Source organism: Pelophylax lessonae (genome assembly GCF_965119305.1).
Source record: "Pelophylax lessonae genome assembly, chromosome: 4".
Taxonomy (NCBI): Eukaryota; Metazoa; Chordata; class Amphibia; order Anura; family Ranidae; genus Pelophylax; species Pelophylax lessonae.
The window spans coordinates 23607934-23625003 of record NC_138771.1 but is presented as its reverse complement, the minus strand read 5'-3'; the positions used below and the strand labels follow the sequence as shown (position 1 = coordinate 23625003).

The 17070-nt window shown below is 45.4% G+C and overlaps 1 protein-coding gene across 2 annotated transcripts in view; it reads left to right on the top strand.

The window, feature by feature from the left end:
• ANKDD1A (ankyrin repeat and death domain containing 1A) overlaps window positions 1-17070 on the top strand; it is a 139877-nt gene that overhangs the window by 98148 nt on the left and 24659 nt on the right. For both annotated transcript variants that reach the window (XM_082256153.1, XM_082256154.1), the window contains one exon: window positions 8851-8949. In XM_082256153.1, coding sequence (XP_082112279.1) covers window positions 8851-8949 — 99 coding nt within the window. The remainder of the gene's footprint in view (window positions 1-8850; window positions 8950-17070) is intronic.

Genomic DNA, 17070 nt, shown 5'->3' with positions numbered 1-17070 from the left:
TTTACTTATTTCTTATTCAGTTTTGAGTTGTTTGTATGTCTCATGTTTCCTCTTTGGCAGGGGGACTCTGAGACTATTTGTCTTTTATCACACGGTCTAGAGGTGATTAACCGACATTTGCTAATTCTTCTCTTTTCATCATTGATTCAATTTACATGAGATCAATTACAACGCAGCGCTATCAGCTGATGCTCTGCCTACAAATGACGGTTTGTTACCAATATTCCAGTGTGTGGTTATAAGTAAGCGATTATCTATATCGTGAAATTCATCAATCTGACATGTCTCTCAGTGCACTGTCTGTATGGATTCGATGAGGAATAAAGAACAATTTTGATTTCATGTATCTGAGTGCGGTCCAACTTCTTTGTTTGCACACTCTAATGACCCTGTGCCCTCCCCCCCCCCCCCTCGCGTGCAAAAGGGAGCGTACGCGTCGGTCCCACAGACGTGCAAACTGCGGTTGTCCCACACATGTGAGGCATCACTGTGAATGTCAGATCATGGGCAGTAATTCTAGCACTAGACCAGTGTTAATTTCGTCTACTAAAACCGACTAAAACGTTTTCGTCGACTAACACAATTCAGATGACTAAAATACGACTAAAACTAAAATGGCATTTTAGTCTTAAGACTAAAATACGACTAAAACTAAAATGGCATTTTAGTCAAAAGACTATAACTAAAACTAAATCGAAATTTGCTGCCAAAAATTAACACTGGTGCATGCTCAAAGCATAAATAATAACATATTAGATTTTTCACTCCAGGACCAGCAGTAGTATATAATGAGTTTGGAAATTGTAGAGAAATGCTGAAATAATGCATAACAAATTACAATTGAACTACACCCATTCGATTATAGATGACTAAAATGAGTTTTAGTAGACTAAAATGTAGGGCGTTTTAGTCGACTAAAATATACTGGAGTTTTAGTCGACTAAATACGACTAAAACTAAAACACTTGCAGAAGACTAAAATAGGACTAAAACTAAAATGCCATTTTAGTCCTAAGACTAAAACTAAATTGAAATTTGCTGCCAAAATTAACACTGCACTAGACCTCGCCTGTCAATCTAAAGTGGTAACCTGTAAAGGCTTTTAAAACGCCACCTATAGATAGTAAAATTTACGTTGTTTGTCACTATAGCACGGGCATGCGCAATTGTGTGTAAAGTGTGCATGCTTGGTACCTCTCTACTCGGCGTGACATCATCTTTTATATTGTACAAAACTATTGGTGTTTGTATTGTGTTTTTTGCATTAAAATGTAAAAAGGTATATTTTTTCCCAAAAAATTGCATTCGAAAAACCGCTGCGCAAATGCCGTGTGACATAAAAAATTGCAAAACCCTCCTATATATTCTCTAGGACCTCTGCTTTAAAAAATATATAATGTTTGGGGGTTCTAAATAAGGTTCTAGCAATAAAAACTGAGTGCCAGAAAAAGCCTGGTCCTTTATATTGGAAGCAGTGTTAATTTCGTCGACTAAAACCGACTAAAACGTTTTCGTCGACTAAAATACGACTAAAACAAAAACAATTCAGATGACTAAAATACGACTAAAACTAAAATGGCATTTTAGTCAAAAGACTAACTAAAACTAAATCGAAATTTGCTGCCAAAATTAACACTGGTGCATGCTCAAAGCTTAATACCATAAATAATAACAGAATAGATTTTTCACTCCAGGACCAGCAGTAGTATATAATGAGTTTGGAAATTGTAGAGAAATGCTTAAATAATGCAAATTACAATTGAACTACACCCATTCGATTATAGATGACTAAAATGAGTTTTAGTCGACTAAAATGTAGGACGTTTTATTCGACTAAAATGTACTGGAGTTTTAGTCGACTAAATACGACTAAAACTAAAACACTTGCAGAAGACTAAAATGGGACTAAAACTAAAATGCCATTTTAGTCCTAAGACTAAGACTAAAACTAAATTGAAATTTGCTGCCAAAATTAACACTGATTGGAAGTATACCCTCCTATCATTTTCAGCCAGGGAAGCTGCCATCTTGGCCTCTATAAATCTTCAACTGCCATGATGCTGCACATGTGATCAGTTATGACACCAGCCATTGGATGGTTTGACTGTTTGGTTGAGAGCACAACCAAAATGACAGTTACATTCCCGACATGTGACGGGAATGTAACTGTTTTTTGAAACTGTTAAATTGTTGGGTTTACCTCAGTTTTAAGTGGTTAACATATAAAGGGAGACAGTACAATTGCAATACGTTTCAATACAGAAGGAATAGGAGGCCCTGCTCATGGAGCTTACAATCTTAAGGGAGGGGGAGATAGTTGCAGGGGAAGATCTGATGGAGGTGACTCAAGTACAGTTCTTAGGTGGAGGTGGAGGTGGAGGTGGGGGTAGGCTTTCCTGAATAAATGAGATTTTTAAGCATTGCCTAAAGGTAGACAGGGTAGGAGCTGACTGGACATATTGAGGTAGGGAGTTCCAGAGGATGGGAGAGGTTCTAGAGAAGTCCTTCATGTGGGCATGGGAGGAGATATCAAGGGAGCTAGAGAGCAAGATGTCTTAGTAAGAGTGGAGTGGACGATTTAGGCAATATCTCGAGATGAGGTAGGCAATGTACTGTAGCTTAAGGCAGTGTTGTGAATAGATTTGCATGTTTTTTTTTTTGTTTTTTTTGTATTCTGGGATATAAATATGCTGAATGCTACAGTAAGCACTATTTCCCTTTGAAGAACATATTCCACCAAGTGTCTTTGGGTCCAGTGAATGTATGGGTGAATGTCTCCCTAGTGATTGTGTAGGGAATGTCCCTATAGTGTTAGATGGGCATTAGTGTACACCAGTGTAGAGGATTTATTAATCATGTCCTGAGTGTCTCTATCTGTTCTATGAACCAAGAATTATGTATCCAGCAAGGTACCAAGAAAGTAAATGGCCCCATTGTGGTGGAATATGACAAACCGTAATAAACATTTCAGTGATACAACAATGAACATTTACGGTATATAGACGACATTTTTGGTGGACTGAAGAAGATAGTCATGAGTGATTTAGGAGTTATTTTTGGAATGTAATGAACCTTTCAGCATTTTAATGGTTCTTATCTCTAATCCCATCTTTGTAACCTCTGTGTTTAACAATGTGTTTCCTTGAAATAGATCATTCTTTTGACATATAGAGGTTAAGTGACCTTTACAATCTTCCAGTAAACTGAATTACACTTTGAGAATGTATAGCCTTTAACCAGTAAATAGTTTACAACCTCCTTGGCTTCAACAAAAAGTGTGATAAGAGGAAAAAGAATGGGGAATCTCTTCAATAATAGTAGGGAAAAAAATTATGCGAATACAGAGGAACATTTCACAGGTGGGAATAGTTCCCAGAACCTCAGTGCTGCATGACAAGAATGCAAATCCCAGAGCTCTAGATGCAGAGTAAAGCCCCGTACACACGAGAAGAAATTCGGCCAGGAAATTTCGTCCGATGACCGATCTGCCGATTTTCGGCTTGTTAGTATGGTGCTTTTCGACAGCCGGCTCCGACTTTTTGGCTGACAAAATCCTGATGTGCAGGCATTAAAATTTTTGTCCTCCGTCAAAACACGTCCGATTTTCGTCTCATTAGTACAGATTTCGATGGGGAAAAATCTTATGAGCAAGACTAGGCATGCTCAGAGATGAAAGAACACATAGAAAGCAATCCAACACATGACATCACTTCTGAAGTAGAATTCTGTCGTACGGGAAAATTCGTTTGCAGTCTAGAGCACATTCCAACCAACAGACACCACTCTGGACAAAAGACGGACGACCGGTCAGCGGAAATTCGTTGCGTGTGTACGAGGCTTAAGGCTAAACCAGCATCTGGAGTGTTCATACTTAGGATTTAGGATTTCTCAAAACAATATCAGTCCAGTTCATGTTTTGTTCAGCAGTACCAGGCCCTTATGAAAGGGACCATTTGAACCCCAAAATGTGTTGGCTTTTTTTGGTTAAATAATTTTTATTGGGCTTAGTGAACATAACAAAAAAAGCACCAGAGTCGCCCACGCAGGAGCTACGTAAGGAAGGTGCCAATGGAAAACAAACAAGCAAGGCAATACATCAGGTGAGCAGGGAGCCCTTATGGGGAACCCCTATGCCTAGTTCCATATAGTTACAAAGATGATTTTTAAAGGTGGGTCCCCCCGCCACACGGCGACCAAGTACAAAGTAAAAGGTAATATTTAAAATAGAGGTGGGGGGAGAGACCCCAGAGGTGAAGGAAAGAGAAAGTAGGAAGAAGAAGGGGAAACAGGAAGGGGAGAACCTTGGCCTTGTGACCACCAACCAGCAATTATAGACGGCCAATGTATTGGCTTTTTATGATAGTCTAAATACAAATTAATCTGTACTATAAGTTCAGCAATTGGCAATTTCCTTCTATACTTGAGCAAATAGCTGACTTTCAGCCACCAATCCTGGGAAAGTTACCTACCTTTTTTGGCCTTACTTCTCCTGGGGATCACAGGAGTGCACTTAGTCCTACACTCATGTACCTAAATTCAGCCAACAGTGGGCTAAAGTCTGCTCTGGAGAGATCCCGACTTTAGTGTCGGGATCCACTCAAAAGCCTTTACCGACAACTGGCTCAGCTTCACAGCACTTTGCTGAGAGCCAGAGCCAGCCTCTCCCACCCCCTCCACAGCCTGGTGCTCCAGGGAACACTGGTGGGGCAGAACAGAGAGCCGTTGACTGTCAGCTCACTGAAGATCGAGAAACAAGCAATCAGCAGGCTGTGATCGCTCAGTTCTTAATATAAAAGGGGTGGGGGACTAATGCTGCATCCACCTAGGTGGGTATATGTGTTTTGTTTTTTAATCCGGAACTTCTCTTTTAAGACCTTTGCGAGGATGTTGTGCCATGTACTGTGACAAACACGTTTCTTCAGATCTAAAGGGCACTGTTACTCTTGAATACTTGTATTTTTATGGAATAATAAAGGTCACCTAAGAACTTATGACGTTGACAAGGAAGTTGTGTAAACTGAGAATCTCCCCATGGTAGTAAACGTAAGTGTATTCTTTCCAGTTCATTTAGCAGCGCGGCCAAATCAAATCAGAGAAATTCCCACCTCAACTCACCGACCAGTCTGCTTACCAACCAAATTATCCTGTCTAACAGTATGCGTTAAAAACAGGGGTTTAGTTAGCACACATTTGCAAACTCATGCGTAAGGTCACTTCACGCCAACCTGTATTACCTGCAGTCCTAACTCCTGTAATTTATGAGAGTCTCCAAAGTGGAAGCACATGCCTTCTATTGGATAGATTGGGGGCAGTTGGGCCTGGAGGTAGCCCAATTCTTCTTAAAGGTACAGGGGCACACTGGACACCAAGCACATAGCAAAATGGCAGCAAAGATGTCCAGTGCAGGGCCGGTACAAGGGGTGGGCGGAAGGGACAGGTGCCCTGGGCGGTACCATTTGCTAGAGGAGGGGGGGCGCAGGTGAAGTGCCCGCAGAATACACTGTTTGTGTATGACTGTACACTACATCATCCGCTACATAGCTGCAATGATGTGCCGAGTGCGCCCCTGCACTCGGCACAAGCCTAGAACAGCAGAGCCAGAGTCCTTCCCTTCTCTGTCAGAAGAGACACTCCCCCTGACACAGGCGCCGGCTTGGCGTGACGTCACTGAGATGCCGGCGGGATGGGAGAGGACTCAGAGGAGCAGAGTGTGCTACCCAGGGCTGCCGGAGGAGCGCGAAGAGGAACCGAGTTCGTATGGCATAAGTAAGCAATACCTCTTTGGATTGGATGGGGAGGAGGAGAGAGGCTGAGGCTGTGGGGAGGTTAATTGCCAATGATATTTATAATATGCAGCATGAGGGGGTAATGTATTTCCACTGGTCATTGACGCATTAGTGACCGACCAATGGCTGTTAATTAACCCCTATTTGCTGCATTAGTGGAACCAGTGTTAGTGTTAACACTGACACTGGTGCCACTAATGCAGCACATAGGGGTTAACTAACAGCCATTGGTCGGTCACTAATGCGTCAATGACCAGTGGAAATACATTACCCCCTCATGCTGCATATTATAAATATCATTGGCAATTAACCACTTGCTGACCCCTCGAGGTATATGTACTGTGATGGGGCGTACGTCCCTTCCTATTTCAGGGTTTCTGGCGCATGCTCCCACCCACCTACTCCCCTGTGATTTGACACAGAAAGAGACTGTCAGCAGATGTCAGCCAATGATTCATGGCTGAGACCTGCTGATCGGCTGTGTCAAATCACAGCCCAGAGCTCTGTGTTGACAATACAGGGCTCTTTACAGAGGGAATGATCGCTATTTTTTTTCTTTTCCCTGCCAAGCAGAGAAAATAAAGAAATCGATCTGTAGTAAAAAGCAGCACACATTACACATAGTTAGGCACACAATTAACCCCTTGATTGCCCCTAGATGTTAACCCCTTCTTAGCCGGTGTCATTAGTACAGTGACAGTGTATAGTATTATCACTGATCACTGTATTAGTGTCACTGGTAATGTGGCAGTTAGTCAGTTCCCACAAAGTGTCAGTGTCACGATCACAGTCCCACTCTTAGGCCCCTTTCACACAAACTATCCAATCCGATCTGCCTGTCAGTTTTTCAGGCGGATCGGATCCTCCATGCATCCCAATGGGGGAGCGGATGTCAGGGGAGACCTCTCCGCTGCTATCCGCTTCCGATCCTATCCGTGAAATCTGGACGGATGGAAACCCTACTTTCCATCCTTCCAGCAGATTGGATGGGATGAGAATGGACAGGCGGAGACGGAGCTGTCATCCGCCTGCTCAGCGGGGATCTGCGGATCGTCCCCCACTGAGCAGAACGGACTCTGTCGGTGGATGCGGACCGTGTGAAAGGACCCTAAGTTGCTGATCACCACCATTTCTAGTATATATAAAAAATTCCATTATATATCTTGTTTGTAGGCATTTTAGCACACAAACACATTAATATACACTTATTTTTTTACTAAAGACAGCAGATTTTGTTTTGGTCTAAGTTTTGGAAGAATTTTTTATTTTTTTTGGATGTTTTATAGCAGAAAGTAAACATTTTTTTTTTTTTTTTTTTCAAATTTGTTTTTTTCTTTTTTTATTCACATAAAAGCTAACACAATCTAGTGGTGTGCAAATACCCCCAAAATAAAGCTTTTTTTTTTGTGTAAAAAAAATACATACATTTTGTTTGGGTACAGCATTGCATGATGGGGGTAAAATCCTCTAGAGCTCAAGTGGTTAATTAACCTCCCAGAGAGTTAACCACTCCAGCCAGTTCACATGGGGATTGCAGACACTGCCATTAATGCTGGGGGTTATTAAATAAGCTAGCACCATTGCTGGGGATCATTGTTGCAGAAACTGATGCGAATGCTGTGGATTATTATTGCGTAAATTGGCTGCTGTTTAAAGTATTTTCTTGTTTTGAAATTTTTGAAATACACTGAATCTTTCTTTACATCTGAGGGGGGGGGGGGGGGGGGGGCGCAGTTTGCCATATTCGCCCTGGGCACCAAATGACCTTGTCCCGGCACTGGTCCAGTGTGTCCCCTCACCAATACCCCTGCCCCATCTATAACTGGCCTTCACATCAAGGAGCACATGGAAGGGCAATGCATGCAAGACAAAACCAGAGAAATTTCCAGCTCAACTCGCCAACCAGTCTGCTTACCAAGGTACCGACCTTGCTGAATTGAGCTGGGAATTTCTCTGGTTTTGTCATGCATTCAATGCTCTTCCATGTGCTCCTTGCTGTGAAATCCAGATATAGGTGGGGGCAGGGGCCATTTTGTTTTTTACTCATGTAGCAGCCCCCCTGTAAGAAGAAAATAAATCAAAATTTTTTTTTTCAATTAAAAACTATATTTATGTTGATGCTGGATAAACTAATACAGTAGTCTCCAAACTACAGCCCTCTGTTTTGCCTTTATCTAGCCCTTGGAGCACTATTTCTCCCACTAATACCAATGATGGGGCACGATTCCTCCCACTTACACCAATAGGGGGCACTATCCCCCCCAATACCAATACCGGGGCACTATTCCTCCAACTAATACCAATGATGGGGCACTATTCTTTCCACTAATACTAATGATGGGGCACTATTCCTCCCACTGACACCAATGATGGGGCACAATTCCTCCCACTGACACCAATGATGGGGCACAATTCCTCCCACTGACACCAATGATGGGGCACTATTCCTCCCACTGATACCAATGATGGGGCACTATCTCTTCCACTAATATCAATGATGGGACACTATCTCTCCCACTGACACCAATGATGGGGCACTATTCCTCCCACTGACACCAATGATGGGGCACTATTCCTCCCACTGACACCAATGATGGGGCACTATTCCTCCCACTGACACCAATGATGGGGCACTATCTCTCCCACTAATACCAATGATGGAGCGCTCTCTCTCCCACTAATACCAATGATGGGGCACAATTCCTCCCACTAATACTGATGTTGGGACACTTTTCCTCCCAATACCAATGATGGGGCACTATTCTCCTTCTACTTACCACAGGCACTGTGTAATTTTTTACTCCAACTGACCACCAAGCCTGAGACATTATGAATTCCCACTGACACCGGGGCATTTTCGACTCCCACTGTCCACAGTCTTGCCCCCCCCTGAAGTCCGAAGAACCGTAAACTGGGCCTTTGTTTGGAAAGTTTTGAAACCCCTAAATGAGAATGTTAAAAATATTGCTATATTGAATAATGCCTATGATAATGTCTGCAGATTATTTGTTTGCAGAAGCTGACTGCAGGAACCAATGTCTAATCTGCATTTTTCTTTTCACAGAAAGGAATGAACTGCCTTCACTATTGTGCTTTCCATGGACTGGAGGACATTGCAAGGACCCTCATTGATGCAGGGATAAAAATAAATGCAGTAAACAATGTGAGTTGTGAGCAGGATATTAGATGTACCCTTATGACCAAGCAAAGCTCAAGATGTTGATGGTGGTTATGGTCTATGTAAGCACTAGGGGCTCTATACATTATCTCTCAGTGGATGGTCATTCAGTTGAGATATGGCCCAATATTCCCTAGACAATTTTGATCTCTATCAGCCTATCTGGAGTGTGGGTTTGCCGTCATCCCTAAGAAATTTTGTCTGTGGGTTGGTACCTCAGGCCAAGTTGTTGGGATTTTTTAGGCATAAAAAATCCCACCAACTTGGCCTGAGGTACCAACCCACACACAAAATGGCCCAATATTCCCAACCCAGGCAAAAATTATCCAATGGTGGGGTTTAGTCCAGAGTCATTATTAGCACTTCAAAGCCCATCTATGCAAAAAATGGTTTTCTAACATTTTGGAAAATGTCCAATCAGTGATTGTGTCCATTCCTCCATAAAAAAAGTCATAAAGTCATCCTTTAACCACATGTACGGCAAATTCAGGTGTTTTCCACACTGGGGAGAAAAGTCGTGGTATGTCCTGGTAGAGAGATTATCACCACCTGTCATCCCTAAAGTGACCCTGTCATAAACTTAAAGCCCCACTTCATACATATAAAAATTACTTTTGCATGGAACCTCCCTGCTCTGCATGGGAAAAGTGCTTGTTGATACCAGTAATCCTATCCTTAATAGACATTTTATGCTAAATAGTGATTATTTTACATTGGTCAGAAAAACTACTTCAGTAGTCAAAGGCCACCCAGCTTCAGCAATATGCTAGATCTTGTTCAAAGCTTGGGATATTTTTTTTATAACCTAATCCTGCTTTAAACTTCTCCACAACTTTATCCCTGACCTGTCTGGTTTGTTCCTTGGCCTTCACTATGCTGTTTGTGAACTAAAGTTCTATAACAAACCTCTAAGGGCTTCACAGAACAGCTGTATTTATAAGATTAAAGATTTAAGATTAAATTGTGCACAGATGGACTTTATTTACTAATTTTTTTACTTCTAAAGGGCAATTTGTTCCACTAGATTTTAGTTCGAGGTATCAGAGTGAAGGGGGGTGAATACAAATGCACACCACACTTTTCAGATATTTATTTGTAAAACAATTTGAAAATCATTTATCATTTCCCTTCCACTTCACAATTATGTGCCACTTTGTGTTGGTCTATCACATAAAATCCCAATAAAATACATTTACATTTTTGGTTGTAACATGAACAAATGTGGAAAATTGCAAGGGTATGAATACTTTTCACTGTAAGCATATATCCACATAGCTAGTAGCTATGATGTATAGAATGGCTAAATTGCTAAGTAATTCCATTACTCTGACCAGGGCCTAACAGTGGGTTCAGCATTTACAACCTGCAGGCATGCACTAAGCAAGAAAGGATTGTAGGGTGTATGAGCAACAGCCAAGATCCTAAAGTGGCTAATTGTGATTTACTTATACTAGACCCCAGCCTCCTTCCTATTCTCCATAATGTGTTCTAATAAATTGCTGATGCATGTATTAAGCAAAGGAACAATAATGTAATGACATCTGAATATACCTTATTACCTATGTAATTGGTAACCCAGTGCCAGGGTGATGTGTTAGAATGTATAGATTGTGCCATACTTTGTCAATGTCTAAATCATGTCTAAACAATCTTTCTCTAAGCAATTAATTATTGTCTAATCAATGAATCCTTATCTAATAAATACATTCTTGTCTAGTCAATGGATTATTGTCTAATCAATAGATTATTGTCTAATCAATGGATTCTTGTCTTATCAATGAATCCTTGTCTAATCGATAAATACCTGTCCAATAAATGAATTCTTGTCCAATCAATGAATTCTTGTCTAATCAATGAATCCTTGCCTAATCAAGGAATCCTTATCTAATAAATACATTCTTGTCTAGTCACAGGATTCTTGTCTAGTCAATTGATTCTTCTTGTCTAATCAATAGATTCTTGTCTTATCAACGAATCCTTGTCTAGTCCATAAATACTTGTCCAACCAATGAATTCTTGTCTAATCAATGAATCCTTGCCTAATCAAGGAATCCATATCTAATAAATACATTCTTGTCTAATCAATGGATTCTTGTCTAACCAATGAATCCTTGTCTAATCGATAAATTATTTTCTAATCAATTAATCAATGGATTCTTGTCTTATGAATGAATTCTTGTCTAAGGCCTGCCATACACGTGTCGAATTCCGAACAATTTTTCGCTCTAAAAACCGCACCTTTGAATGATCGTTCGATTTTTGACCATTAGTGGTGCCGCAGCAACAGAGATTTTCTGTTTTAATCTTTTTTAATAATATTTTGAAAAGGATAAAAGTATCACTGTGCAGAGCAGCGAACAATCCTTGCATGCTCTGTGAGAAATGGTACATAAGTGGGGGGGGGGAAACAGAACGACAAAAATCTTGGCAGTTGGGTTAGGTCTTCACTAAGATCACAGGTGAGCATTTGGCCACCAACAGGAGTGGACAGGATTAACATGTTTTGTGTTATAACATGAATATAGAACAACAAGAACATTATAATTGCTGGGAAGTGGTCATCTATACGATCACCCCTTGAATCATATTATTGGACAATAAAACCCAATATTATGAGGTGGAGACCACCTTAAAGCGTAATCACTGGAAGTAGGCCCACCAGGTAGGAAAGCCCATATCCAGTGAACATGGTTTACAAAGTATTACTCATTACCAAGCATTGTGCAACGCAGATTGTCATGCGGCCATCGAATTTAAAAGATTTGGCACGTCGGAAATTTTTGGAAAATCAAACATATTTCTAATCAATGTTGGGAGAATCGTGTGAGAAATATAATTGAAAAATAAATACGCATGAGCTGTGACCTGGAAAGAAAAGAAGATTCCCAGCCACAAATTTTCTTTCTCTTACGTCCTCCGACAGTCGCCGCCTCTTCATATTCGTCACATATGGGGTATTAGACTTTGCTCCGAAGGAGTAGCTAGGCAACAGAATATGTTAACAATAAAGCTTTAACATATCCCACCCTCAAGGGGTGGTCCCCTCAGTCAATACCCTCCTACTTCCTGCAACCATATCTCAGTTTTAATGTCTAGCTTGTCAGGAGTGGCTGGCTCTCTCTGTGCTGGGACTTTTTGTCCCAGACTCTTTCTTCTTTTTGATATTTTGTTTGAGTTTTCTCTCTACCTTTACTTAGCTGTTATTTTTGTCAGCGTTAGTTAGTTCTTCGGATGAAGAGGATCATGCGGACTGGGTCTCGGGCTGATCCCCCTGGTCGCAGGTCGTGGGTCAGTGGCTTCCCAGTCTGCCATCGAGCGTTCAGCCAGGTAACGCTCCTGGCACAGTGAACGACCCATCCCTGTTCGGTGCAGGGATGATTGGTGAGGTGGCTACCTCACCGGACGCTGTGTGGTTTCTGAACCGCCATTGTGTGCGTCTTGAATTGCGACTCTCCCTGCCTCATGTGCAGCGGCTTGTTCGCCTGTGCGGGTTCCCCACGCCATGTGAGGTAAGTGTATCTATGTGGGGACCTGTCTGTCTGGGGGGGGTCTCAGTCTGGGACTGTGTAACCTGCCTTTAATCACACTGCTTGTCTCCCTATCTCTCGGCTGCATGCTGTGGGCTGCAAGGGGGGGGGGGAGCTGTATGACACTGAGTATGTCAGGCTGGGCAGTGTGAGGAGCTGTGTGCTGTGGGGCATGTTTTTAATGGCATGTTGGGGCATATACAGCGATCGCTGCGGCGATCTAACATGTATCCATATAATGGGATAATATTGTGTGTGATTTTATGCACTGTGGAGCGGCGATTTCGGCGCCAAACGACGCCATTTTACCGGCGCCCACTCCGGCCGCATGGTTTACATGCACGGCGGCCATTTTCTTGTAGCCTCCATAGGCTTACATAGAGCGCCCTGGCAGCATCACTTCCTCTCTCCTGGAAGCACCGATCGAGGCAGCAGCAGCAGCGGAGTCTCCTCAGGTTTTATCCTTCTATTCCTGTGTTCCATTGCCTGTATTCAGTCTGTATATTCCCTGTGGGGGTCTCATTGTGCCTGAGTGTGGTGCGGTGGGCTGCGCTTGCCGCGCTTGCTGTAAGGGGGCAGTTAACCCTTGGTTGTCTGGCATACAGGGGCAATGGATTCTCAGGAGGGCAAGTTTCCCACAGTATTGGTGGAAAGCCAGGGGACCGCTGTTTCCCCCCCAGGGGGGGATTTAGCCACTATTGTGGCTGGCCTTGCTGCACAGGTGCAAATGCTGGTGGCTGCTCAATCTACTAAACGGCCCAGAGTTGCTCTGTCCTCTGATTCTGAGGGTGAAGGTGATGGGGCTGTTCTGGCGGGGACCCCCCTATCGGGGTCCCGCTCCTCTCTTGATCTAGTGGGGTCTGAGGTAGAGGCTGAAGTTGAGGGGGTTGATAATTCTCCCCCTGGCTCGCCTGAAGAGCTTGCAATCATGGATGAGTTGATTGCTTCCATTAAGCAGACGCTACGTTTGCAGGACGAGGTGTGTCCCCCAGCTGCCTTGGCGGCTTATGGGACGCAGAGAAAACGCAGGACGCCGCAGGTTTTTCCCTGCAATGCTGATTTTCAGCGCGCTGTTAAGGACCAATGGCGCGATTTGCGCAAGCCTTTTGCGGTACCAAGTAAATTTAAGCTGCGTTATCCTTTCTCGCCTGCCACTGATGAACGGTGGTGTGTGCCTCCGCCAGTGGATCATGCTATTGCGGTTTTGAACAAAGCCACTGCGATCCCTGCAGAGGGATCCCCTGTTTTCCGTGATGCCACGGATAGGAGACTGGAGTCTCTTGCCCGTCATACTTATTCTGTTACGGGTTCTATGCTTAAGGCTCTGTTTGCTTCTCTCATGGCGGCCCAGGCGATCGCAAGTTGGACGCAGATGCTTAGGCGCGTCCTAGTGGCCGATTCGGCCTCGGCGGCGACCCTGGATATGGTGGATCAGATCCACCAGGGTGTCATGTATCTGTGTGATGCGGACCTGGACCTGATTCCGTTGGCCGCGCGTGTGCACAGCGTGGCGGTGTTGTCTCGCCGCCTGGTTTGGTTGAAATGTTGGTCGGTGGACCAATCTTCACGTAAAACCTTAGCCAATCTGCCTTATGATGGGTCTCGCCTTTTTGGGGAGTCCCTGGATGTGTTGATTAAGGGGATTACCGGGGGTAAGAGCACTCTCTTGCCCCATTTCCCCAAGGCTAAGGGGGCTTCTGGGAAGAAGCATGCTCATTTTCGGCCCCCTCAGGGGTCCTTTCGTGCCTTTCGGCCGCACTACAAGGGCAAACCGTTCAAGGGCCAAGGCTCTCAGAAGAAGCCCTGGTCTGGGAAACAGAAGTCCGGTCAATCCGGACCTGCGGCCCATAACAGTTCGGCCTGAAGGGGCGCCCTCACCCAGTTTTGGGGTGGGGGGACGCTTGCTCGGTTTTCTTCAGCCCTGGTTGGCCCGTGTGAGGGACAGATGGGTTCTGGAAATCGTTCGATCTGGTTACAAGATCGAGTTTCTCTCTCGGCCGGAGAGCAGATTTTTTCCCTCAAATCTTCAACTGTCTCCAGAGCGCCTGCGGGATCTGCACCTGGCGGTGCGGGACCTGAGGGCTCAGGGAGTGGTGGTTCCGGTGCCTCATCGGGACAGATTTCGGGGGTTTTATTCCAATCTGTTCACCGTGCCCAGGAAGGAGGGCAAGGTTCGTCCGATTCTGGACTTGAAAGCTCTGAACCGCTCTGTGCGAGTTCGCAAGTTCCGCATGGAATCCCTGCGCTCGGTGGTGGCTGCCCTGGTTCCGGGGGAATTCATGGCCTCCATCGATTTGAAGGATGCGTACCTTCACATCCCCATATTCGAGGGTCATCAGAAGTACCTTCGATTTGCCATTGCGGAGGATCACTACCAGTTTGTGGCGTTGCCCTTTGGGCTCGCCTCGGCTCCGCGGGTCTTCACCAAGGTGCTTGCACCGGTTCTGGCATTATTGAGAGCCCAGGGCATTTCTGTCCTGGGGTATCTGGACGACATTCTGGTTCGGTCTGCGACCAGACAGGGTCTGGAGAAGGACCTGTCTGTCACAATGCAAACTCTGCAGGAGTTCGGTTGGACGATAAATGTTCCAAAGTCGACACTGAGTCCGTCGGTTCGTCTCCCCTATCTGGGAATGATACTGGACTCGGTGCAGGCGAAGGTCTTCCTGCCGGAAGACAAACTCAGGACTCTTCAGGAGGAAGTCAGGTCCCTCAGGGACGTTCCACACTCGTCTCTGCGGACGGGTATGAGATGTCTGGGATTGATGGTCTCGGCCTTCGAGGCGATTCCTTTCGCGCAGTTTCACACGCGGGGTCTCCAAGCGGAGATCCTGTCCAGGTGGGACGGGCGACCTCAATCTCTGGATCTTCAGATCTCGTTGAGTCATCGCACCAGGGAAAACCTTCTGTGGTGGCTCCAGTCCCCGTTGGTGTCCGGGGGCAAGTCGTTTCGTCCGATCTCGTGGACGATAATCACCACGGATGCCAGCCTGTCGGGCTGGGGTGGTGTTCTGGGCGTTCTGTCCGCCCAGGGGACCTGGTCGGAGGGGGAGTCTTCCCTTCCGATCAACATTCTGGAATTGCGTGCGATAAGGCTCTGTCTTCATCGCTGGACGGACCGGCTGCAGGGCTGCCCGGTTCGGGTGCAGACGGACAATGCCACGGCGGTGGCCTACATCAACCACCAAGGGGGCACCAGGAGTGCCCGAGCGGCTCGAGAAGTGGCCGACATTCTGTCTTGGGCCGAGACTCATGTCCCGGCGATAACGGCGGTTCACATTCCGGGAGTGGAGAACTGGCAGGCGGACTATCTGAGTCGCCAGACCCTGGATCAGGGGGAATGGTCTCTCCACCCGGCTGTCTTCCAGATGTTGTGCGCGAAGTGGGGTCTTCCAGATGTGGACCTGTTCGCGTCTCGCCTCAACTACAAGGTGAAGAGGTTCGTGGCAAGGACGCGCGACCCTCGGGCAGACGCGTCGGACGCGTTAGTGGCCCCGTGGCATCAGTACAGGCTGATGTACGCGTTTCCACCGATTCAGTTGCTGTCCAGGTTCCTTCGCAGGTTGCACTCGGAACGCAGCACGGTGATTCTTGTGGCACCGGACTGGCCTCGCCGGTCCTGGTACGCAGACCTCGTGAATCTGGCGGTCGACGCTCCTTGGCGTCTGCCTCTTCGAGACGATCTACTGTCTCAAGGACCGATTTACCATCCTGCTTTACAGTCGCTGGCTTTGACGGCCTGGCTGTTGAGACCGAGGTCCTGAAGGAGAAGGGTCTCTCTCCAGAGGTCGTTCATACTTTGATCAACGCGAGGAAGTCTTCCTCGGGGAAGGTTTATTACCGTACTTGGAAGGCCTATTTTGCCTGGTGTGAGTCCAGGGGGTTTTCACCCCGCACGTACTCGGTTTCCCGTGTGCTGTCTTTCCTTCAGACGGGTGTCGATCAGCGTTTGGCGCTGGCTACGATTAAGGGTCAGGTGTCGGCGCTGGCCGTTCTGTTTCAACGTCCCGTGGCTTCCAACTCCTTGGTTGGCACTTTTATTCAGGGTGTGCGGCATCTGGTTCCTCCTAGGAGGGATCCTTTGCCCCCTTGGGACTTGAATCTAGTTCTATCTGTGTTACAACGTGCTCCTTTTGAACAGATCAGGGAGATCTCGTTGTCTATGTTGTCCAAAAAGGTCGCCTTTTTGGTGGCGATCACTTCGGCTCGCAGAGTGTCGGAACTGGCGGCTTTGTCCTGCAAGTCTCCGTACCTGGTTGTTCATTTGGATAAGGTGGTCTTGCGACCTAATCCTTCTTTTCTACCGAAACGAGTTTCGGAATTCCATCTTAACGAGGATATTGTTTTGCCTTCGTTGTGCACGAAGCCTAAACATCCGAAGGAGGTGAGATTGCACTCTCTGGATGTTGTTCGGGCGATAAGGGTTTACCTTAAATCGACTGAGTCTTTTCGTAAGACTGACTCCTTGTTTGTTCTTCCAGAGGGTCCTCGGAAGGGCATGGCGGCTTCCGCCTCTACCATTGCCAAATGGATCAGGCAGACCATTGAACAGGCCTATTCCTTGCAGGGGAAGGTTCCC